General features: G+C 35.5%; 1 protein-coding gene across 1 annotated transcript; it reads left to right on the top strand.

The window, feature by feature from the left end:
• The first annotated feature begins 8,784 nt into the window (after positions 1–8,784).
• On the top strand, positions 8,785–22,200 carry cenatac (centrosomal AT-AC splicing factor). The gene is made up of 11 exons (XM_030144385.1): positions 8,785–9,075; positions 12,780–12,946; positions 13,114–13,212; positions 13,328–13,394; positions 14,084–14,146; positions 14,751–14,818; positions 14,929–15,043; positions 16,691–16,721; positions 17,411–17,512; positions 19,993–20,125; positions 21,432–22,200. The coding sequence occupies exons 1-11, from the start codon at positions 8,959–8,961 to the stop codon at positions 21,523–21,525; spliced, it is 1,056 nt and encodes a 351-aa protein (XP_030000245.1). The 5' UTR covers positions 8,785–8,958; the 3' UTR covers positions 21,526–22,200.
• Positions 22,201–24,395: the final 2,195 nt, after the last annotated feature.

The raw sequence follows: 24,395 nt of genomic DNA, 5'->3' as shown, positions 1-24,395 counted from the left end.
AAGTGAAACTTTACATACTTTCAACGCTCTATTTATTCCTCTATTATACAGCGTGTGTGACAGACAGACAGACAGACAGACAGAGCTAGTGTCAGTGTTTTAGAACTACCGTAGTTCCTAGGGGCCAAACAATGTCCGTCTTACTAACGTCTCTTTCCTCGTTGTTGTCTTTCACCTTAACCTGAACTGATCCAAACTGGACTGTACTGATGGTGGAGGGTCTTCAGTCTCTTCCTTCCAGGTTCACATCATATTTGTTGTTTTGTTTTTAACCTTATATCAGCTGCTATTTCATATTTCGGGTCAATGTGTGCTCCTTTATTAAGTCCATGTGAAACTTGCGTGGATTTAAAGTTCTGCATTGAACGACGTCTTTCATTCCTTGTTCTTTTTCTCATCATACTGTGCCGTTTCGGTACAGCTGTGTACCGAACCAAACAGGTGTGTACCGAAACGGTTCGGTTCGGTACGTGTACCGTTACAGGCCTAGAAGATATTAACAGTCAATCCTTTTACTTTAGGGGCCATATAAAGCCCTACTTTAGTTTCAAGTGGGTCAGATCAGTAAAATACTATCATAAAAACCTACAAATAATGACAATTCTAAATATTTCTTCTGTTAAAGTGTAAAATGAATTGTAATTCCACGAAAATGTGTAAATTTACAAACTAGCCTTTCATAGAAAATATGAAAAACTAGAAATGTCCTAAGAGAAGTAAGTGCAATTTTACTAATATTCTGCCATTCACTAAAATATTTAGTGTACTTGCAGATCCATTGTGATCTGTAAGTTGTTATGCACATTTACAAATGATAACCAGAGGCAGAATATAGTTAAAACTGCACTTATTTTTCTGAATAAATTTCTGGTTTTTCATGGCTGTTCATGTTATTCACATTTTTAAAAGGACAGTTTATAGATGTAAACGTTTCCGTAATGTAAGTTTACTTTTTTCACTATGAAACACATTGAAATGTTTGGAGTTAGCATTATTTATATATTATTATTAGGGCTGGGCAAGTTAACACGTTATTACCGCGTTAATGCATTCATTAAATAATGCCAACAATTTTTTTAAAATCTCACGTTAATGCCGTTTTATTATTGTTCTGCCTTTCAAGCAAGTCTTAGTTCATTTATACATACAGACTCTTATTTTGAAACTCATGCTTTTATTTTGGTGCAAGCGCCAGTGCTCTGTGTGAACTGTGCATGGAGCTGCAAACTTCAAAGAGGACATATCTTGCATCGTCAATTCAGAGTTTAGCTCCCTGTCTAGCTCAGACTAAATACAGACGTCTTAGCGAGGACAGTACACTCCTGTTCTTCTGTTTGTGTGGGTGTAGCGATTAGCTCAGCAGATAGACAACAGGTTTAACAAGAAAAGCCCAAAACTTCTGTCCAAATCTTTTACTGCAGACTCACTGTAAAACTGCAACATACAAACAAAATATGTCTCAGTTCTGTTCATTACCTTAGTACATTTACATGGCATTATACATTTAAATGAATGGGAAAAAGATTGCTAGCTCGATGCTAACTTGAATGGGGAAAATTCATAGACACGCTAACGATTAGCATTTACAGATTAAGTTAAGATTTACAATGTCTTTTTATCCAGCAACAAAGGTTCACATCAGAGATATTTTATACTATTCATTCTTACAACAACTGAACATAAAATACTCACAGGCAAACGTTTTTAAGGCCATACAAACAGAGTGAAAGAAACGTGTCTGTTAGTTCCTTATGTCCGAACTGACTACAGGAACACTGCAAGGACAAAACACACGTTAGTGCAATTTATTCCAACCACTAGAGGGCCCCCTTTGCTTGCTTTGAACAACTGAACATCACATATTATTGGGCTTATTAGTATTAGTTCTTATTAGTGGGCTTAAGACTCCTGTCAATCACTCACAACCGGAAATAAACTGGTGTGGACATAAACATGGAGAAAAGTACTGGTCTTTTACATGGACATTTTCATTTTAAATGTCTTCAGATGGTGGGGTTGAGAAGGACACAGTTGTTTGGAAGCACTCCAATGTGGAATTATTTTTATCACCAGAGTACTTTAAGTCTGAAATATCACTTAAAGGCAATACACGCTGTTGATGATTTTTGTTTAAAAAAAACCTGTTTATTACAGTCTAATAACAATAACAAGCAATAGATTTACACTGAACCATGTTAGTGCAGATCAGGTTTATCAAGAACAGCAGAGTTACAGTGATGGTAAGAATTGCAGTGTATGGGATGATCCATAATTGTTTACTGTGTTGGCTGAAATGGAGCTAAAACAACGAAATCCATGAATATATAAAAGAACAGCTTTGAATAGCTGTCCACTGTAGTGACCACTATGCATGAAAGGGCCAATGTTGGTTTTTCTATTAAATCATAAATGCGATGATTTGTTTACTTAGTATCGCAAGATGTTGTGAGAAGTCATTTCATAAACATAGTGACGACATAAATATGTTGTTTTGAGTCTTAAATGCTCGTTACCCCTCTAAATTTCAAAAAACTAGGAAAGCACTCGGAGAGCACAGACCTCCACCAAGGCAGATCACCCCCCCACCCCACCCCCCCATCACCACCAAAATTCCACCTTATCATGCATGAATTATGAGAAACTTAATTTAGATTTTTTTTTTACCTGAGTGTTTTTATTCCTCTTTAGGCATGAAAAAAATAATGCAATTGAAACTGTTGTTTATGAACCTATTTTTCATGGATTTGCAAAAATGTCTACTCAGCTGGACACCATGTGTTTCATTTTAGAAGCAAAGAAACATCTATTTACTGATACACTGTGTGAAAACTATGAAATCATTTTTAAACTAAAAAAGCACTCGGAGAGCGCAGACCTCCGCCAAGGCAGATCAGTGGCCCCCCCATCCCCCGATCACCACCAAAATTTAATCATTTGTTCCTTGTGCCAGTATCAACATTTCCTAAAACTTTCATCCAAATCTGTCCATAACTTTTTGAGTTATCTTGCACACAGACAGACAAACAGACAAACCAACGCCGACAAAAACATTACCTCCTTGGCGGAGGTAAATATTGTTAATCTGATGTTTTCTCACATTTTAACAAACTTTAATACTAGTTATTACTCACTTTATGGAGATTATATGCAAAAAAAACCCAAAAAAACCTTAACGTTAATGACAGTCTAACAACAACTAGAAGCACTCGGAGAGCGCAGACCTCCGCCAAGGCTGATCAGTGGCCCCCCCCCGTGGGCCCCCCCACGCCAAGGAGGTTATGTTTTTGCCAGGGTTTGTTTGTTTGTTTGTTTGTCTGTCTGTCTGTCTGTTTGTCTGTCTGTTAGTGTGCAACATAACTCAAAAAGTTATGACAGATTTTGATGAAATTTTCAGGGTTGGTTGGAAATGGGCCCCCCCACCCCCGATCACCACCAAAATTTAATCATTTCTTCCTTATCCCATTTCCAACAAACCCTGGAAATTTCATCAAAATCTGTCCATAACTTTTTGAGTTATGTTGCACACTAACGGACAGACAAACAGACAGACAGACAGACAAACAGACAGACAGACAGACAAACAGACAGACAGACAGACAAACAGACAGACAGACAGACAGACAAACAAACAAACCCTGGCAAAAACATAACCTCCTTGGCGGAGGTAATAACAAGTACCTGATTTACACTCCAACATCTTACTGCAGATCAGGTTCATCAACAGCTAAGTTACAGTAATGGTATGAATGTCAGTGTATGGGATGATGCTTAAGTGCCCACCATGTTGGCTGATATGGAACTAAAATAATAAAATCCTTGAACATATGATAAGAGAGCAGCTGTAGAATAGCTGTCCACTGTAGTGACCACTATGCATGAAAGGGTTAATCATTTGTTCCTTGTGCCAGTATCAACATTTCCTGAAAATTTCATAAAAATCCGTCCATAACTTTTTGAGGTATCTTGCTAACAGACAAACAAACAAACAAACAGACAGACAATCCCCGATGAAATCATTATCTCCGCCGCTATACTTGGCGGAGGTAATGATTGGGTTTCCTCCTGTGTCCACACGTTGTTTTTTTGTTTTTTTGTTTTTTCATGTGACTCTAGCTGCAAAAAGGTCTTTCCATTGCAGTTTTGAGCGATATGCCAGTTTCACTACACCTGAAAAAACACGTCTTGCAAGTGCCAAAACTTTTCTTCAAAAAAGGAGAGTTTTGGTGAAATTGTCATTTTTCCATTAGGTTAATTTTTATGTGCAAGTCATATTTGTGCACTTTGAGGGTTAATGGAAAAGCTACTTGTGTTTTAGTATAATATATGATATAGAGCTGCAGCTAATAATTATTTTCTTTGATTCTATTTGATTAAATGATTATTTGACTAGGTGGGAAAAAAGTAACAATGTGTAAAAGACATGTCTGGAAATGACTGACAGCTGAAACAACCACAGAAAGTACAAAAGTAAAAGGATATGTAAAAAATATCTATATAGAAATAATAACAACAATACAATAGTATTAAAGTATATATAAAATATCTATAGATATTTAGATAATAGATAGTAAAGTTTAAACAAAAAAAATATACATATGAAAGCATAAAGCAGCATTTAATACAGTCAGTCAAAATAACTGAGTCCATAAAAATTGGTTAGAACTAGTGTCACAGTGCTAATGCAACTAGTTTAGCATTATTAGTAACAGACAAAATGAAAAACATTATTATATTGTGTTATATTGTGGAAGTGAGTTCTTGCTGAGCTGAGGATCACATTTTAATAGAGAAGAGGAGGAGATGTACCTCATCTACTTCATCTCCTTTTAGGGTGGAATGAGAGGAGACATGAAAAACTGAAAGTGAACCAGTATGGCAACATAGTTGATTTGAAGCTGATAACAACACAGCATGAACACTGCTAACCTTAATATGGAGCTGCTTTATTCTTGTAGAATCTCTCTCTGCGTGGATGGTTCAGAAGACAGAGCAAAAATATTCTGTCCTCTTTCTGAAACCAGGAGGCCTCGAATGTGTCAATACACCAGTTTAAATATGGGTTTTAGAACTCATTCATTAAAAAATAACAATCAGTAATCAAAGGTCATACATTACACTGTTTTGATGAGATGTTAAAAAATAAACTGTATAACTAGTACTAATCAAGATGATATTTCAGAAGCAGCCTTAGAATAGTGCTCCATATATTCATATATTATTAATATATGAAAAGGTGCATTTTCTTTAGCAGACGGTTCAAATTTACAACACATTTGGCTTAAATCTTCTTGAACTGTCTTCCTTCTGCTCCTGCTTCATTTCTAGAGGATGTGGGTTCTCATTTCACATCCAGTTTCTTTTGTTTGTTTTACTAAAGATAAGACATAAAACAAAACAGTAGTAGCGGTTAGAGCAGGTGTCACCTGTATGTGTGTGTGTGTGTGTGTGTGTGTGTGTGTGTGTCTCGAGGAAAAGTACTGTTTCAATTTTATTACTGTTCACAATGTTTATTATATATAATGTTGGTCCCACAAAATAAGACATATGTACATGAAATAAATAAAACAACACAAGTGACAACATTTTATAGACTGGTATAATTGTTAAACAACTTTCTACATCCAAATATGATGGGAATTCTACATTAAGAAAATATCCACAGAAATGTGATGTTAAAACGTCATCTAGGATTCATCCAGTAATTTTGACTTTTTTCTAAATACAGAAAGAGTTGAAATACAAACAGTAAACTATCGAAGCTGAGAACAGCCGTAAATTTATATATTATTTTATGAAATTAATTAATTTGTTATCTCGAGCTAACAACGTTCGTTTTCTTGATATAACAAAATAAATTAATTTGTTATCTCCAGATAACAAAGATGGTTTTCTCGAGATAATGAACTAATTCATTTTCTCAAAATAACAAACTAATGAATTAATTATCTCCAGAGGTTTCTTGTAGTTACTGTAACTTACTGCTCAGTTGTTGTTGACTGTGTCTTGTGTTCTGTACAGCACATGTCAGCAGCAGCTCTGGAAGGCTGCAGTGGGGAGGATGTGGTACCTGCTCACATCTGAGTTCTGTTTATGGTTCTCTATTACAAAGTAATTGAATAAATTAAAGCAGTCATATTTTGTTTTTTTTTTAATTTTCAAACCTTTCCCTGTGGTCTACATAAACTGTAAATGCTCTGCTTGGGTCTGAATTCTTCATTAATTCAACTCCACAGGTCCATCTTCAACCCTATTTCTGAGTAATGACACCAGAAAGGTGGTTTTGAGCACTGGCCCTTTAAATGCAAATTGATTTCCACTTTTTTTTTTATATAATGCTATTAAAATAGGTTCTAATCTGAAGGTATCTAAAAAAAATCTTCCCTTGCCAAGTAATATTTATCTTTGCGTTTTTGAAAACTGTTTAGTCCTCCATCATCTGAAATTACACATTACGCTGTGATGTTTCTAAAGGACCAAAGAGAATTTAGGTTTTTACAGTGGGGCAAAAGTATTTAGTCAGCCACTGATTTTGCAAGTTCTCCTACTTCGAAAGATGAGAGGTGTCTGTAATTTTCATCAGAGGTACACTTCAACTATGAGAGACAATATGAGAAAAAATATCCAGGAAATCACATTGTAGGATTTTTAAAGAATTTATTTGTAAATTATGGTGGAAAATAAGTATTTGGTCAATAACAAAAGTCCAACTCAATCCTTTGTAACATAACCTTTGTTGGCAATGACAGAGGTCAAACGTTTCCTGTAAGTCTTCACCATGTTTGCACACACTGTAGCGGGTATTTGGGCCCATTCCTCCTGCAGACCTCCTCTAGAGCAGTGATGTTTTGGTGCTGTTGCTGGGCAACACAGACTTTCACCTCCCTCCACAAATGTTCTATGGGGTTGAGGTCTGGAGACTGGCTAGGCCACTCCAGGACCTCGAAATGCTTTTTACAGAGCCGCACCTTCATTACCTGAGCGGTGTGTTTGGGATCATTGTCATGCTGGAAGACCCAGCCACGTTCCATCTTCAATGCTCTCACTGATGGAAGGAGGTTTTGGCTTAAAATCTCACCATACATGGCCCCGTTCATTCTTCCCTTAACACGGATCAGTCGTCCTGTTCCCTTTGCAGAAAAACAGCCCCAAACCATGAGGTTTCCACCCCCATGCTTCACAGTAGGTATGGTGTTCTTGGGATGCAACTCAGCATTCTTCTTCCTCCAAACACGAGGAGTTGAGTTTTTACCAAAAAGTTCTATTTTGGTTTCATCTGACCACATGATATTCTCCCAGTCCTCTTCTGGATCATCCATATGCTCTGTGTCAAACTTCAGACGGGCCTGGACATGGACTGGCTTAAGCAGGTGGACACGCCTGGTGCTGCAGGATTAGAGTCCCTCTGGGCCTAGTATGTTACTGATGGTAGCCTTTGTTACTTTGGTCCCAGCTCTCTGCAGGTCATTCATCACGTCCCTCTGTGTAGTTCTGGGATTTTTGCTCACTGTTCTCATGATCACTTTGACCCCTTGGGATGAGATCTTGCGTGGGGCCCCAGATCGAGGGAGATTATCAATGGTCTTTTATGTCTTCCATTTTCTTACAATTAGTGATGGGTCCGGCAACACTGATGCGTTGGCGCATGCGTCGAGCTCATAGAACAAAACCCTGTGTCGGTGCACATATCACTTTGAGAAAGTCACGTGACCAATAAAGGAAGTGTTTCGAACTGACACTGACGCACCAAACTGTGTTTATCTGTCAACAGGATGCATCTGCCAAAAGAATCTCTGAACTTTTGCAGTTCATCGTCAAATTCATCACGAATTATGGAGCAGCCTCAAGCCAAAAGAAAGGTTTCCGCTGTGTGGGACCATTTGGATCTCATATCGGAAAATAAAGTAATTGTTTTAATTTCCTTGTTGTTTCATCCTGTTCCTCTCCGAGTTTGATCTATCTGAATTCAAATTCATTTCAAAGTAACTCTTAGTTTACTATTCATATTATTTTCTGCAGGTTAAATGTTGCATTTGTTCGTCAGAACTTTCCTATTTAAACCCTTCTCCCCCTCTCCCCCAGTCTCTATCTCTATTGCTCTCTCTTCTTCTCTTTCTTTACCCTCTCTCTTTAACCCCAACTGGTCAATACAGACGTCCATCCTCCAGGAGTCTGGGTCTGCTCCAGGTTTCTGCTGTTAAAGGGAAGTTTTTCCTCGCCACTGTCACCAGTCACAAGTGTTTGCTCCTGGTGGATTCTGTTGGGTTTCTGTAAATTGGCTCAGAGTCTGGTTTTGACCAACTCTATATATAAAGTGTCATGAGATAACTTTTTTGTTGTGATCTAGTGCTATATAAATAAAATTTGATTGATTGATTGATTGATTGATTGATTGATTGAGTGATTGAGTGATTTGATTGGTTTTCCCCTGTAAGTCGCTTTGGAAAAAAGCATCTGCCAAATGCATAAACATAAACATAAATAAATTCTTTAAAAATCCTACAATGTGATTTCCTGGATTTTTTTTTTCTCATTTTGTCTCTCATAGTTGAAATGTACCTCTGATGAAAATTACAGACCTCTGTCATCTTTCTAAGCAGGAGAACTTGTAAAATCAGTGGCTGACTAAATACTTTTTTGCCCCACTGTAATTATTTTCTGATCTTACAATAATTTATCAGCCAATTTACTGCTCACACTCCAGTCCAATAGGTGAAGGTAATGCACCTTAAGCTGGTTTCCAACCTCCATGAAACACAAAAGACGAAGAAGAAAACGAGCCCACGTGACACCAGAACCGGAAGTTGCTGTGCAGTCGACTGGGTTTTACACTGTTTTTATCTTGTTTTATACTCCTTGAGTAGACGGATTAAGAAATAATAGCAACAAACTATCGGAATATTTAGTTTTGAGCTCCATATACTCACACTTTGTACTGTTCCAGTTTCTACACAGTAGTAAATGGGTGCATATTACTGTTCAATATGCAGGCAAACCACATTCTCTGGGAAGTCGCACATCTTCGGAAAAAGCCACCAAAGCAGATTAAGAGTAGTTCTTCTGAAATTCTTAGAAAAGGTAAGATACTGTATAGTCATGTCGCTGTTGTCATTGCTGCATTTTTGTTTGATGCTGAAAACGTCGTTTAATGCCACTTGTATGGGGATGCTAACATTAGCGAGAAACGTCGTCACGTAAGAGTTATTTAATGGAAAATTTCGTCAATATTCGTGTGACTGAATGAAAACACGCCTATTTAGTCTGCTATGTGGCTAAATAACAGCAAATATCCATGTTAATATAACCGTAAATGCGCAGTTTTGTGCGCCAGTAAGCTAGCAGCTGACTACATAGTTAGCAGTAGCTGTAAGAGCCCAGTTCATGTTATAAAGCAGGGGCGTCAAACATGCGGGCCGGGGGCCAAATCTGGCCCGCAGGATGAATTTGTGAAATCCAAAAAGTACACTGAAGATATCAACAATCATTGGTGTCAAAATCATTTTAATTCAGGTTCCACATACAGACACATACAGTCCAATGAGATTTCAAGTGGATCCGACCAGTAAAATATTATCAGAATAACCTATAAATAATGACAAGCCCAAATTTTCTCCTTGTTTTTTTGGTGAAAAAAAAAAAAAAAAAGATTATTACATGAAAATGTTTGCATTACCAAACTATACATTCACAGAAAATGTAAATAACCCTCCGGTGTCCTATCCAGCAAGGCCCTACGCACCAAGTGTGCCTATTTAGCACATGTGTGGAATAATGTCCAAAAAATTTCATACTGTTTGTTTTTAATTCTTTTACACTTTTTTCTTTTTCATCAACTTGAGCCGTAAATAAAAATATCAAATACCCAATAATTGTCACATTTTTTAACCCTTTAAATGCCGTGTTTGTATTGTAAACAAACCCTTTTTTTTTTTTGGATGGAAAAAACACAAAAAAATAATTTTTTTCAATATACTACATAAAAAGTGGATCACATATTATTTGATTTTTGCAGCCTGGCATATGTCAATGATTAACAGCAACATCGGTTAATTTGCATTATTATTTTTGGCGCTAGGTCAAATCTTCAAAAATACTAGCATCTGTCACCAAATGTGCGTAAAATGCACACCTATAAATCAGACTATTAAATATTATATATTGATTTATTTTTCTGCTCTAATTTGATTTTATTTTTGTAAATCAGGGTCAGCCCTAATCATACATATCAAATGGAAGAAATAGTGCATTTTAGGCACACTTGGCAGACAGATGCTAGTCTTGTAATTTTCTTTTGTTTACAATGTGCAAATTTTAGTTGGTGGACAGAATTTAAAAGATCATGCAAAAATGAACAACTTTTGAATTCTAACCTTATTTAAATTGTGAAAAATAATATAAAGTTTTTTAACACGAATTGCAAAGTGTGCCTAAAAGGCGCAACCGGATACCAGAGGGATAACCTGAACAAATATGAACAAATGGAAATGTCTTAAGAGAAGTAAATGCAGTTTTACCAGTATTCTGCCTAGTACTAAATGTTTTTGCGTGATTGTAATATACATGTGTAAATGATAAACTGAGAAACCGAGGCAGGCTATTGTTAAAATTGCACTTGTTTTTCTTGAAACAATTCAAGTTGTTTATGTTATTCAGATTTTTAAGAAAACTTTGTAGATGTAAACCTGATCGTAATAGAATTTTACGTTTTTTCACTGTTATTATTTTACTGGTCTGGCCCACTTGAGATCAAATTGGGCTGAATGTGGCCCCTGAACTAAAATGAGTTTGACACCCCTGTTATAAAGGATCTTTAGCTGCATGTTACTGACTACAGTTGTTCTTTTGTCGGTCATACAGCTTGTCATATAGATGAAATTGCCTTCACTTTGCTTTTCAGCACAACACAACAAGCTCGTTTTTTGTACTAGTAAGCTAACTGCTAAATACACATTGTAAACAACTGAGTATTAACTACTGATATTGAATTATATTGTCTTGTATCGTACAGCTGACTAAAACCAAAGTGCATCTCGTTGCCTTTATAATCATATGCTTTTTGAACCATTTACACGTCATGTCTTGAGTTGTCACAATAGTTATACTGCTTTTGTTTAGCTGTGCCTACTGCAACTAATGACTATTTCCAAAGTAGATTAGTCAGATTATGAACAGCAAATGAAAAACAAACCCTTGGCTCTTATTTATATTTATTGCAGTGATAAAATATATTTCCTTTACTTTAACAAAAACATCTTATGCACAACAGTTTACAAATATTGCAAAACAGTTTACAAATATTCAGTTCAATATTCAACAAATATTGGAGCAGGAATAAAATACTTTTTTTGCCTTAAGAAAAAGTGCATTTTGTGCATATCAACTGCAGTGCCTAACAAAGTTTGCTGAACAACTAAATACTCAAGAGTTGCAATCAGCCATAAAAAAAAAAAAAATCCATTAACAAAAGTGCATGATGTCACTAACAACCTGTCAACGAGTAAATGAGTTGTCCACTGGTTTTGCCATTGACTAGGCATTGCTGATTATTATACTATTCCAGATTTCACTGGGCAGGAAGATCATGAAGGATTATATTTTAAAGGAGACTAATGCTGTCGCACAAATGTAAAGAAATGCAGAGTGCAATAACTGCACAGTAGAGAAAAATGAAATATTCAAGCAATAAACATTGCATAAAAATTCCAGTGCCCATCAAAGTTTGTTAAACAACTAGATACTCTAGAGTGTCAGTCAGTAATAGAATAAACATTTGTCCTTAAACAAAAGTGCATGACATCACTAATGACCTGTTGATGACTAAAGTAGTCGACGACTAATTTTGCCGTTGACTATTTGTCAACTAGTCCATGAGTCGTCGCAGCCCTACTGCACATAAAACAAGGGATAATGTAAAATAGAGAACTTAACAGAGATAAGTTATCACTTTAATTGATGAAACAGTGTCAACTTGTGTGTTCATATGGACTGCACAGATGGGTTTGGAGTGTACTACTGTTGTACTACTACATACTACTACTACTGAATGCATGCCCTCTACATTTGAGCTCAAACTTTCCCACAGTTTCTAAAGTTTTCTTTCTTTCTTTCTTTCTTTCTTTCTTTCTTTCTTTCTTTCTTTCTTTCTTTCTTTCTTTCTTTCTTTCTTTCAAATATAAAAAAACCCAAAACAAGGGGAAAAAAGTAAAAAAAAAAAGAAGGAAAAAAAAAAACATTTAAAAATGAGCAGGATGAAGTACAACTTATATACTTCTGCCCCCTTACCCCATCTTTTTCTACTGATCACAAAGTCCCATGTCAGTTCCTCAGAGTGCCTGAACAAATCTTACACATGCCAAAATAAATTCTAAACAATCCTGCACAAAACACAAAAAATATTATACATATCAAAAATAAACTCTGTCCATTTCATAAGTGCATTTCATAACAGTGTTTGACATATCAAAATAAACTGCATCCATTTCATAGCCGTATTACGCATATAAGTAGACTTCACTTCAAACACAAGTCGGCAAAAGAAATTCCAGATCCATGAGGACGCTCCAATATATGGAAATAAATCAACCAAAAAAGAAAACGAATATCACACAAATGTACAGCAATTTCACTGTGACTCTTCCACAACACTCAATGTCCGAAAAGGAATTTCATTTTAAAACCAATTTGACCAGAACTGTACTGGCTTCAGGAAGGTATCATTTATATTAGGGCTGTAGATATAGTTTGGTTTAAGCCTCTACTTTCTGTTTCAACTTTTCTTCCAGGTGAAGGAAGCTCGACGAACACTTAAAAAGCCCCAAGTGGAAAAGTTTGATTGTTCTCAGCACAAGCAGACTTTCTGGTGCTACTGCTGTGACCTCGAGGTGGAGAAACATGTTACAGATGGGAACATGACTGTGTTACACGGAGGTCTGCTGGAACACATGGCTACGTATGTTTTATTGAAGTCATTTCTGCTTTTTTTTTTTTTTTTTGATCGGTCGACATATTTGAACTTGACTCAGTGATCTTCAAATACAATCACATTCAACTTATGCTTATGCACAACCTTTTCTGTGATGAACTGACTTTATGTGCATCTCATGGATGTGGTTTTAGACAAGAACACAGAAAGAGTGCACACAAATTCTGGTGGGAGAATAAGGCCGACCCGAAGCTCCGAGACAAAGTCATCATCACAGAGGATGAAACGCAGAGGTCAGTAAGATGAGCCAAATTTCTGCATTTAACACTTGTTGGAAATCCATTACAATCAGTCTTTCCAGGTGCTGCTCAATGTGAGTGTCTTATTTTATTTCTTTTCTCCGTGAAGGTTCAAAACTGAAGTTGAGAAGGTGTTGGAGACGTTTGTGGAGAAGGAGGATGATTTCATTAAACAGGTAACACACAATGAACAGGAGATAAAGGAAAGTACAAACATAAATGTATTTAAAAAGAGGTATGAAGAATTGTTTCTAAATAGGTATATGGAACATGAAGGATAAAAATAGTATTGTCTCAAAGACCAGTCGTGGTTTCTTGGAATTAAGAGAGAGTAATTTGAATTTCAGATATTTTCATGTGTGTGAGTGGATTAAAGTGAGGGCAGATGTGAAGTCTAGATGAATTGGGATTGTGGGTGTGAAATTATGGAATGGACCTTATGATGCACTTAAGTTATCCACTCCTTTGGCGAAGTTTAAAAAAAAAAAAAAAAAAAAAAGAGTACTTTGTTTTAATTATTCAGAAATATTGAATTGAGATGGTAGATGTGTGTTTTTTTTTTTTTTTTAATTATTATTATGGTGTGAATGCTCGATGCTGTACACATTTAAGTTGATGTAAGCAGTGTATTAGTTGAAAAGGATAGGCAAAAAAACAAGCTATTGCTTCTAGCCTATTTCTTTTTTGTTTTTTGTGTTTATTACGATTGATGTACCGAGTGCAGTGATTGATGTGAAGCCAAAAATTCATTCATTCATTCATTCATTCAATGTTCAATGAGTTCTTTTAGTTAAATGAAGTGAAACCACATAATCGTAACAGTTTGTGCTGTTTGTCGGGATTTGTTTTGTTTTTTTGGCTACAGGAAGCAGATTTTATCCGGACCCAAGAGAAGTATCGTCAAGAGGTCCTTCAGTCTCTGATAGAGGTTTGTTTTCCAAGGATGCAGTGACAGTATCCATCACAGTGCCATTGATTTCCCTGGTTTTTAGTTGAAGTGCAGATGTGAAATGCCACCATTCTCTATTCAACTGCTTGACTTTTATTTGTAGAGGTTTCTCATCAAAGAGTAGCTTGGGCCATTCTTCACTTTAGCTGCAAACCTTTAGTATTTGAGACTCACATATATATGGGAGAGGTTTGCTTTCAGGTTTTTTTTTTCCCAGGAAGCTTTTCTGTCAGAAAGGCTTTGTGACGTTGTGAAGGGGTCTATTTGAACCTAAAGCTCTATCTCTACTAAACAGACTGAAAATGCTTGTAAAAACTGAAACTAGTAAAGCGAAGTCTACACATAGGACTTGGTGGTTTCCTTTATACAACATCACTTAAAGCCTTCCTGACTGTCTACTGTCCTGTGTGTAACTTTACTGTTTGGTGTTTAGTCCCATAATGGTTTAAAGGCACAGTAGTAGTTTTATTATCAGATGCCTATGTATTGACAAAGAGAAACATCAGCACAGACTGTTGATGAGGTATGGTTAGGGCTCAGACTTCCTCTATGAAACTGTTGACTTTTCCTGAATCGACATCAGCGTGACACAGAACTGGAGACGGCGAATGGACCCAACGGCACCGACGTCTGTGCAGAAGATGCCGTCAGGTAACACACCGTCTACCAGCAAGACTTGATACGGTTGCATTTGGTCCTTCATAGCAGTCAGACTGACCTTTAATGTGTAATGGATCTTTTTCCATTTGCATGGGGATCAGCTCTGGGTTCATGTGTAATGGATCAGAGCGGCAGACAGGGGGCAGCGTTGTCCACTCCATGGTCGAAGTCCCAAGGGCTGCAGCAGTACAAGGCCTGACCTTCATTGGTTATCAGGTACATGTGTTACATCATTGGTTAGTGGGTATATGCATTACATCATTAGTTATTGGGTACATGCGTTACATAGTTGATTATTGGATACATGTGTTACATAGTTGGTTATCGGTTACATAATCGTTGGTTATCGGGTACATGTGTTACATCATTGGTTATTGGGTACATGCGTTACATTGTTGGTTAGCGGGTACATGTGTTATATCGTTGGTTATTGGGTACATGTGTTACATCATTGGTTAGCGGTTACATAATTGTTGGTTATCGGGCACATGTGTTACATAGTTGGTTATCGGTTACATAATTGTTGGTTATCGGGTACATGTGTTACATCGTTGGTTATTAGGTACATGTGTTACATTGTTGGTTAGCGGGTACATGTGTTACATTGTTGGTTAGCGGGTACATGCGTTACATCGTTGGTTAGCGGGTACATGCATTACATCGTTGGTTAGCGGGTACATGTGTTACATAGTTGGTTATTGGGTACATGTGTTACATCATTGGTTATCGGTTACATAATTGTTGATTATCGGGTACATGTGTTACATCGTTGGTTATTGGGTACATGCATTACATTGTTGGTTAGCGGATACATGTGTTATATCATTGGTTAGCGAGTACATGTGTTACATTGTTGGTTAGCGGGTACATGCGTTACATCGTTGGTTATCGGGTACATGCATTACATCGTTGGTTAGCGGGAACATGTGTTACATAGTTGGTTATCGGTTACATAATCGTTGGTTAGCGGGTACATGTGTTACATAGTTGGTTATCGGTTACGTAATTGTTGGTTATCGGGTACATGCATTACATCGTTGGTTAGCGGGAACATGTGTTACATAGTTGGTTATCGGTTACATAATCGTTGGTTATCAGGTACATGTGTTACATAGCTGGTTATCGGTTACGTAATTGTTGGTTATCGGGTACATGTGTTACATAGTTGGTTAATCGGGTACATGTGTTATATTGTTGGTTAGCGGGTACATGCGTTACATTGTTGGTTAATCGGGTACATGTGTTACATCTTTGGTTATCGGGTACATCCGTTACATTGTTGGATATCAGGTACATGTGTTATATTGTTGGTTATCGGGTACATCCGTTATATTGTTGGTTATCGGGTACATGTGTTACATCATTGGTTACTGGGTACATGTGTTGCATCATTGGTTATCGGGTACATGCATTACATCTTTGGTTATCGGGCACATGCGTTACATTATTGGTTATCGGGTACATGTGTTTATTGGGTACATGCCTTACATCGTTGTTAGTGGGTACATGTGTTACATCATTGGTTATTGGGTACATGCGTTTATTGGGTACATGCCTTACATCGTTGTTAGTGGGTACATGCGTTACATTATTGGTTATCGGGTACATGTGTTTATTGGGTACATGCCTTACATCGTCGTTAGTGGGTACATGTGTTACATCATTGGTTATTGGGTACATGCGTTTATTGGGTACATGCGTTACATCGTTGTTAGCGGGTACATGTGTTACATCATTGGTTATTGGGTACATGCATTTATCGGGTACATGCGTTACATGTCACAAGCATGAGTGTTGATATTTAATTTAAATTATTTGACCTAAATGTGAGCTCTCCACTCAACCACTTTTTCTCTTTTACAGGATTCATCAAGCAGTGGAAATGTTCATACAGGTATGACATACTTAATTATAGTCTATGTAGTGTGTCTGCACAATATAGAAGGATTTTTCTGTCAGTGTTTTGTACTTGTATTTGGTGTTCCCAGGGTGTTTCTCCTATTGTAGCGGCATACATAGTCCAAACAAACTCATTTATTTCCATACTCACATTCTAGCTATTTGTAGTCAGGTGTTAAAAAGGGTCGGAAAAACCAAAGTGAAGTGAAGGAAATTTGGAGTCTGTAAATGTGAACATTGGGAATCCTGTCTGGACGGCACAGTTAACTGAATCATAATCACAGTCTCCTCCTGTGCTGTTCTGTCACAAAAGGCTGCAAATTAAACACCAGATACAAGAGGATTTTGACAGATTTAATAGCATCAACAGGAAAAAACATCCTGTATTCTCTGGTGATAAACTGGATTTAGTGTCACTAAGCACAGTGATACTGTGTGAAACATGCAAAATAAATATTGCTGTATTTTTTTTCATTTAGATTTTTATCCACATTGAAGTTTGTATGTTTGACATAACATTTCCACTTGAGTAATTAGTAAATTTTTGTATTTTCCTTAATAATGCACCTGGTTGTTTTCCTGTAAATATCCATATTTACAGTGTCTGACAGTGTCTTTTTCCCTCTGTTTTACCCTTTATCTGTGCTGCTGTTGGTCCACCTGTGTCCGTCCTGTCCGTCGTAGGCGCCGTCCCTCCGTGGCTTCAGGACGACCCTCTGGAAGGCGCCTCAGGTTCTGTGATTCATCCACAGATCGGTCCGTCGCTGCAGGAATTCCTCAAACACAGTATGAACCACCTGCTTCATGTCGTCGTCCTGTTTTCTTTTGAATGCATCAGAGGTTTCAGGGCTTGGCTTTAGGTTTGTGATGTGTGTTATGTGCGTTATTGAACAGTCGAGGCCAGGGTTTGATGATACCTGCAAGATTTAACTTTGTCACCATGACGTATTCTGCCTTTTTAAGGCTTCAGATGCATGGAAATAGGTTTCATCTTTGCTTCTTCTGTTGCATCCCTGGATAAAAAGAATCATGTTTATGCATCAAAAATCAAAGCGTCCCTGTTTTTCATCCAAGTCAGTCTGGACATTAAATAAATAATATCCTTTTAATGCATTGACCCTAAAAACGGTTCATAAGCACTGTCAGGAAAAGCAAAGTAAAACTCACACAGAGAATGACCTAATACTATATCTATTATAATACTAATACCTATAATAATACTCAATCTATAATAATACTATAACCCATAATAATACTATAACCCATAATAATACTATAACCCATAATAATACTATGTCTATAATAATACTATGACCCATAATAATACTATGTCTATAATAATACTATAACCCATAATAATACTATGTCTATAATAATACTATAACCCATAATAATACTCTATCTATAATAATACTATAACCTATAATAATACTATAACCCATAATAATACTGTATCTATAATAATACTATAACCCATAATAATACTATGTCTATAATAATACTATAACCCATAATAATACTATGTCTATAATAATACTATAACCCATAATAATACTCTATCTATAATAATAATACTATAACCTATAATAATACTATAACCCATAATAATACTCTATCTATAATAATACTATGTCTATAATAATACTATAACCCATAATAATACTATGTCTATAATAATACTATAACCCATAATAATACTATGTCTATAATAATACTATAACCCATAATAATACTCTATCTATAATAATAATACTATAACCTATAATAATACTATAACCCATAATAATACTCTATCTATAATAATACTATGTCTATAATAATACTATAACCCATAATAATACTATGTCTATAATAATACTATAACCCATAATAATACTATGTCTATAATAATACTATAACCCATAATAATACTCTATCTATAATAATACTATAACCTATAATAATACTATAACCCATAATAATACTATCCTACTATAATGGACGTTCTGTGTCCAACACGTGTCTGGATGGTTGTCCCGATGTTGCAGCATGGGAGGGCGTAAGGGTGCAATGCCGCTGTTGTGCCAAAGGAGGGCTCTATCGTACAATGGCACCACGGGTACAATGCCGCTAGTTATCTGTAATTATGCTGTAACCCTGAGGTCTCAAACTCATATTCTTTCAGGGGCCACATTCAGCCTGATTTGATCTCAGCCTGGCTGGACCGGTAAAATAATAGCAGAATAACCTAAAAATAATCACAACTCCAAATTTTTGTCTTTGTTTTAGTGCAAAAAACCCTATTAAATTATGAAAATACTTACTTTTATAAACTATCCAAACAAAAAGATGTGAATAACCTGAAAAAAATGAAATTTATTAAGAAAAATAGGTGCAATTTTAACAATATCATGCCTCAATTTATCATTTTTACATGTGCATTATGATCGAATCTACAAAGACACAACACTTTTCTGCAGACATTTCAGGTTGTTCATATTTGTTCAGGTAATTGACATTTTATTGTTTGTAAATGTAAATATTTTCATAATCTAATGTTATTTTTTGCACTAAAACGACAACAAAAATTTGAAGTTTTCATTATTTATAGACATAATGTAATGTTTTTTTCACATCAAACTGAGAAGAAAATCTGGAGTCATTATTTTTTGTAGGTTATTATGTTATTATTTGACTGTAGATCATATTGGTCTGTATGTGGAACCTGAACTAAAATGAGTTCCACAGCCTTGACTGTGGAATTTTTGCACTTTGCAAATTCATCCCACGGGCCAGACTGGAACCTTTGGCGGGCCACATTTGGCCCCCGGGCCGCATGTTTGAGACCCCTGGCCTAGGGGATAATACTGTATCTATAATAATACTAAATCTGTAATAATACTAATATCTATAATAATATTGTATCTATAATAAAACAATAACCTATAATAATACTATAACCCATAATAATACTTTATCTATAATAAAACTATAATCTATGATAATGCTATAACCCAAAATAATTCTATATCTATAATAGTACTATATCTATAATAATACTTATACCTATAGTAATACTGTATCTATAATAATACTCATTCTATAATAATACTGTATCTGTAATAATACTATATCTATAATAATACTATATCTATCGCTTCGATTCAGGAAAATTGGAACTGAAGGATTTTTTTTTAACTGATTGGAGCAGATGATTAGATTTTTGTTTGAGCTCTAGTTAAATGTATCGACTAATAACATGTTCTACTTTGTTTATTTTTACACAGAGGAACAAGAGAAGCTGAGGAAGCTTCCCCCGAACAGAGTGGGAGCGAACTTCGACCACAGTTCACACACAGATGCAAACTGGCTTCCATCCTTCGGCCGAGTGTGGAACAGCGGCCGACGCTGGCAGTCCAGGTAACAGGAAGTGACCGAAGACAGAAAAACACCAAACACAGGAAGTGACTAAACAGAAAAACCAACAAATGCAGAAAAACATAGAAAAACACACACACAAAAAAACACCAAATGCAGATAAACATAGAAAAACACACACACAAAAAAAAACACCAAATGCAGAAAAACACCAAACACAGAAAAACCAACAAATGCAGATAAACATAGAAAAACACACACACACAAAAAAAAACACCAAACGCAGAAAAATGTAGAAAAACACAGAAAACCAACAAACACAGAAAAACCCAAAACACAGGAAGTGACCAAACAGAAAAACCACCAAATGCAGAAAAACAGAAATAAACACATCAAACGTAGAAAAACACAGAAAAACAACAAACACAGAAAAACATTAAACACAGGAAGTGACCAAACACAGAAAAACCAACAAATGCAGAGAAACATAGAAAAACTCACACACAAAAGAATGCCAAATGCAGAAAAACATAAAAAAACACAGAAAAACCACCAAACACAGAAAAACACACAAAAAAAAACCACCAAACGCAGAAAAACAGAAAAACACAGATAAACCACCAAACACAGAAAAACATAGAAAACCAACAGATACTGAAAAACACCAAACACAGGAAGTGACCAAGCACAGAAAAACATAGAAAAAAACACACCAAACACAGAAAAACACAGAAAAACACAAAACACAGGAAGTGACCAAACACAGAAAAACCAACAAATGCAGAGAAACATAGAAAAACACACACACAAAAAAAATGCCAAATGCAGAAAAACGTAAAAAAGCACAGGAAAAACACCAAACACAAACATAGAAAAACACACAAAAAAACACACCAAACGCAGAAAAACATAGAAAAACACAGAAAAACAACAAACACAGGAAGTGACCAAACACAGAAAAACCAACAAATGCAGAGAAACATAGAAAAACACACACACAAAAAAAAATACCAAAAGCAGAAAAACATAAAAAAACACAGAAAAACCACCAAACACAGAAAAACATAGAAAAACACACACAAAAAAACCCACCAAACACAGGAAGTGACCAAACGCAGAAAAACATAGAAAAACACAGAAAAACAACAAACACAGAAAAACAAAAACACAGGAAGTGACCAAACACAGAAAAACCAACAAATGCAGAAAAACATAGAAAAACACAGAAAAACCACCAAACACAGAAAAACAAAAAACACAGAAAAACCACCAAACACAGAAAAACAAAAAACACAGAAAAACCACCATATTGTTGATGAATAATATGTGATTTTTTTTTTCCCAACAGACACCAGTTCAGACAAGAGGAGGGACAGAAGAAGAGACAGAAGAGGAAGTGGTCACATGGTCCAGAGACGACAAAGAAAGACAAACTCCACTAAATCTGACAATATTCATGCTCATGTTTATAATATGTACTAAGTCTGACAAATATGCAGTATTTATATTTAAAGAACAGTAGAATATTCCCCTTATATTTTATAGAATGTCTATTCAAATGTTCATGTTTGATACTTGATGTATAAAACACATGCTCCAGTGTGTGAAGTGAAATGGGATCTACGTTAGAATATGACTTTAAGAGCTTTATTTAAAGGCATTTGAGGTGACTTCCTTGGCTCATTGAACATGATGTAAAAGGAACCAGCAGAGGGCGCTGTCCACTTAGCAAACATCCCAATGACAGACGCACTGGATGGAACTAATGTGTAGTGTTTGTGTTGGATTCTATCTTCTATCTTTATGAATTCATTCTTCCACTTAATGCTGTTTTGTTCCTTTTTTGTTAGACTGAACATCATTCATCTTTAATATAATAATGTTCTTTACCCACAGAGGAGGATCCATTTCCATATTCTCTTACTGGTCTTCAGGATGTACATTTAAGTTATGGTAAACTGGTTTGTGGACCTTTATGACTCTCTAAACTGGAAGCTCAGCTGGTTTTCTATTCCTTCGTTATAAACAGAAGGCAGTTATTCCTGAGTTCAGTGGTTTATAGAAACACTGACAACAAAACAGAATCTGTCTAATAAAATACACAGCTGGGATGGAAACCACAGCTCTTGATTTGTGTTTTGTAGGTTTGAGGTGTTAAGTCAGTGATCAGTGAAGGATCCTTTAATTAAACATTAACCCTTTAAACCAGGGGTGTCAAACATGCGACCCGGGAGCGAAATCCAGCTCGCTAAAGGGTCCAGTTAGGCCCCTGGGATGTTTTTGCCAAGTACAACAATTCCACAGTCTTGAACTGAATTAAGCAAAAAAAAAAAAATTAGCTTGAATTAAGAAAAAAAATCTTGAATTAAGCCAAAGAAAATCTTCAATTAAGTCAGGGGTGTCCAAACTTTTTTTAAAGAGGGCCAGATCTGATAATGTGGAGATTGCCAGGGGCCAGTGGTCCCTTCGGACATTTTTTAAACAGTAAAAATTACATATAAATGTGCTGTTCTACAATAATTTTATTTTCATTGTCACAATAAAAATTTTTTGAAATGGCAATGTAACCAAATCTACGCCACTCAGGTGTGAACAAATTAAAAAAAAAAAAAAAAAAACATTTCTGCCTTCCTTTCACATCTGGAGTCAGATAACAGAACAAACTGTGTGGAGTATCTTAAACTTCCAAAAAGTTGATAAAAATCTTAACCCCACATTCATTTTAAACATGACTTATATGAGTAATCATTACTCATATATTACTCAGTAATGCAAAGTCTGTTAACATTTAAGATGAAAACATATGACTCTTACTCTTGTCTTTCACAAAATCATTCAGAGTAATATTTGTGTCACATCTACAAGTACATAACACCAGCAATTATAGGCAACTAACCTGGCAACTTGGCAGCTTGCCTTGGTGGCGAATTCATTGAACTCCCAGGTTCACATGAAGAGTCACTGTTGTGAGTTTAAAGCAGCTTGAATTTGCTTCACTTTTTCAGAACGCTCACTCCCTGGTAGCTTGTCGTATGCGTTAGCATGTTTTGTCTGCTAGTGTGTCTTTACATTGAATTCCTTAAACAAGGCAACAATCTCTCGACAAATTAGGCAAACACAATCACCTCGATTTTCAGTGAAAAAAAATTGTAAATTCCCATCTCTCCTGGAAGCGGCGGCCCTCACTGTCAACTTTCTTTTTTTTTTATTTACAGGCGCCATGGTTAGAAATTAGCAAAAATGGTTCACGGCAAAGTCACAGAGCCAGATAGAGTTAGAGTGGTGCTGCCACCATGAGGTGAAAGGAGAAACTGCATTTTGAACCTTTTATGATTCATGTACTCGGATCAACAGTCCAAGCGGGCCATAAAGAATACATTATAAAATCCATGCTGTGGGCCGTATAAAATCTGACCACGGGCCGTGATTGGCCCCCGGGCCGGACTTTGGACATGCCTGAATTAAGTAAAAAAAAAAATCTTAAATTTAGCCAAAAAAAAAAAAAAAAATCTCAAATTTAGCAAAAAATCTTGAATTAAGCAAAAAAAATGTTTAAGTAAAAAAAAAAAAAAAATCTTCAATTAAGTAAAAAAAAATATCTTCTATTAGGTAAAAAAAAAAAAAAATTCATTTAAGACAAAAAAAATCTCAAATTTAGCAAAAAATCTTCAATTAAGTAAAAAAAATAAATAAATCTTGAATTAAGCCAAAAAAAAAATTTGTCAATTAAGTAAAAAAAAAATCTTCAATTAAGCCAAAAAAAAAAATTTGTCAATTAAGTAAAAAAAAAATCTTCAATTAAGCCAAAAAAAATCTTCAATTAAGCCAAAAAAAATCTTCATTTAAGACAAAAAAAATCTTCATTTAAGACAAAAAAAATCTAGAATTAACAACTTAATTTGTTTTTCTTTGTTTTAGTGCAAAATATAACATTAAATTATGAAAATATTTACATTTACAAACTATCCTGTAACAATAAAATGTGAATAACCTGAACAAATATGAACAACCTGAATGTCTAAAGAAAATTCAGCACAATTTGAACTCTTTTCTGCCTGTTCCTCAGTGTTTAGTGTCTTTGTAGATCTGATCCATAATGAACATGTAGAAATGATAAGTTGAAGAATAATATTGTTAAAATTGTACTAAATTTCCTTACTTTTTTTTTTTTATTATTTAAATTTCAGTTTTTTCAGTTTTTTTTTTTTTTTTTGATAGTTTATAAAAGTAAGTATTTTTATAATTTAATGGGTTTTTTTTTTTACACTAACACAAAGACAAAAATTTGGAGTAGTCATTATTTATAAGTTAT

The sequence above is a fragment of the Sphaeramia orbicularis genome, chromosome 9 (genome assembly GCF_902148855.1).
Source record: "Sphaeramia orbicularis chromosome 9, fSphaOr1.1, whole genome shotgun sequence".
Classification (NCBI taxonomy): Eukaryota; Metazoa; Chordata; class Actinopteri; order Kurtiformes; family Apogonidae; genus Sphaeramia; species Sphaeramia orbicularis.
The sequence above is the reverse complement of the archived record's forward strand: the minus strand, read 5'-3'. Positions and strand labels throughout refer to the sequence as shown.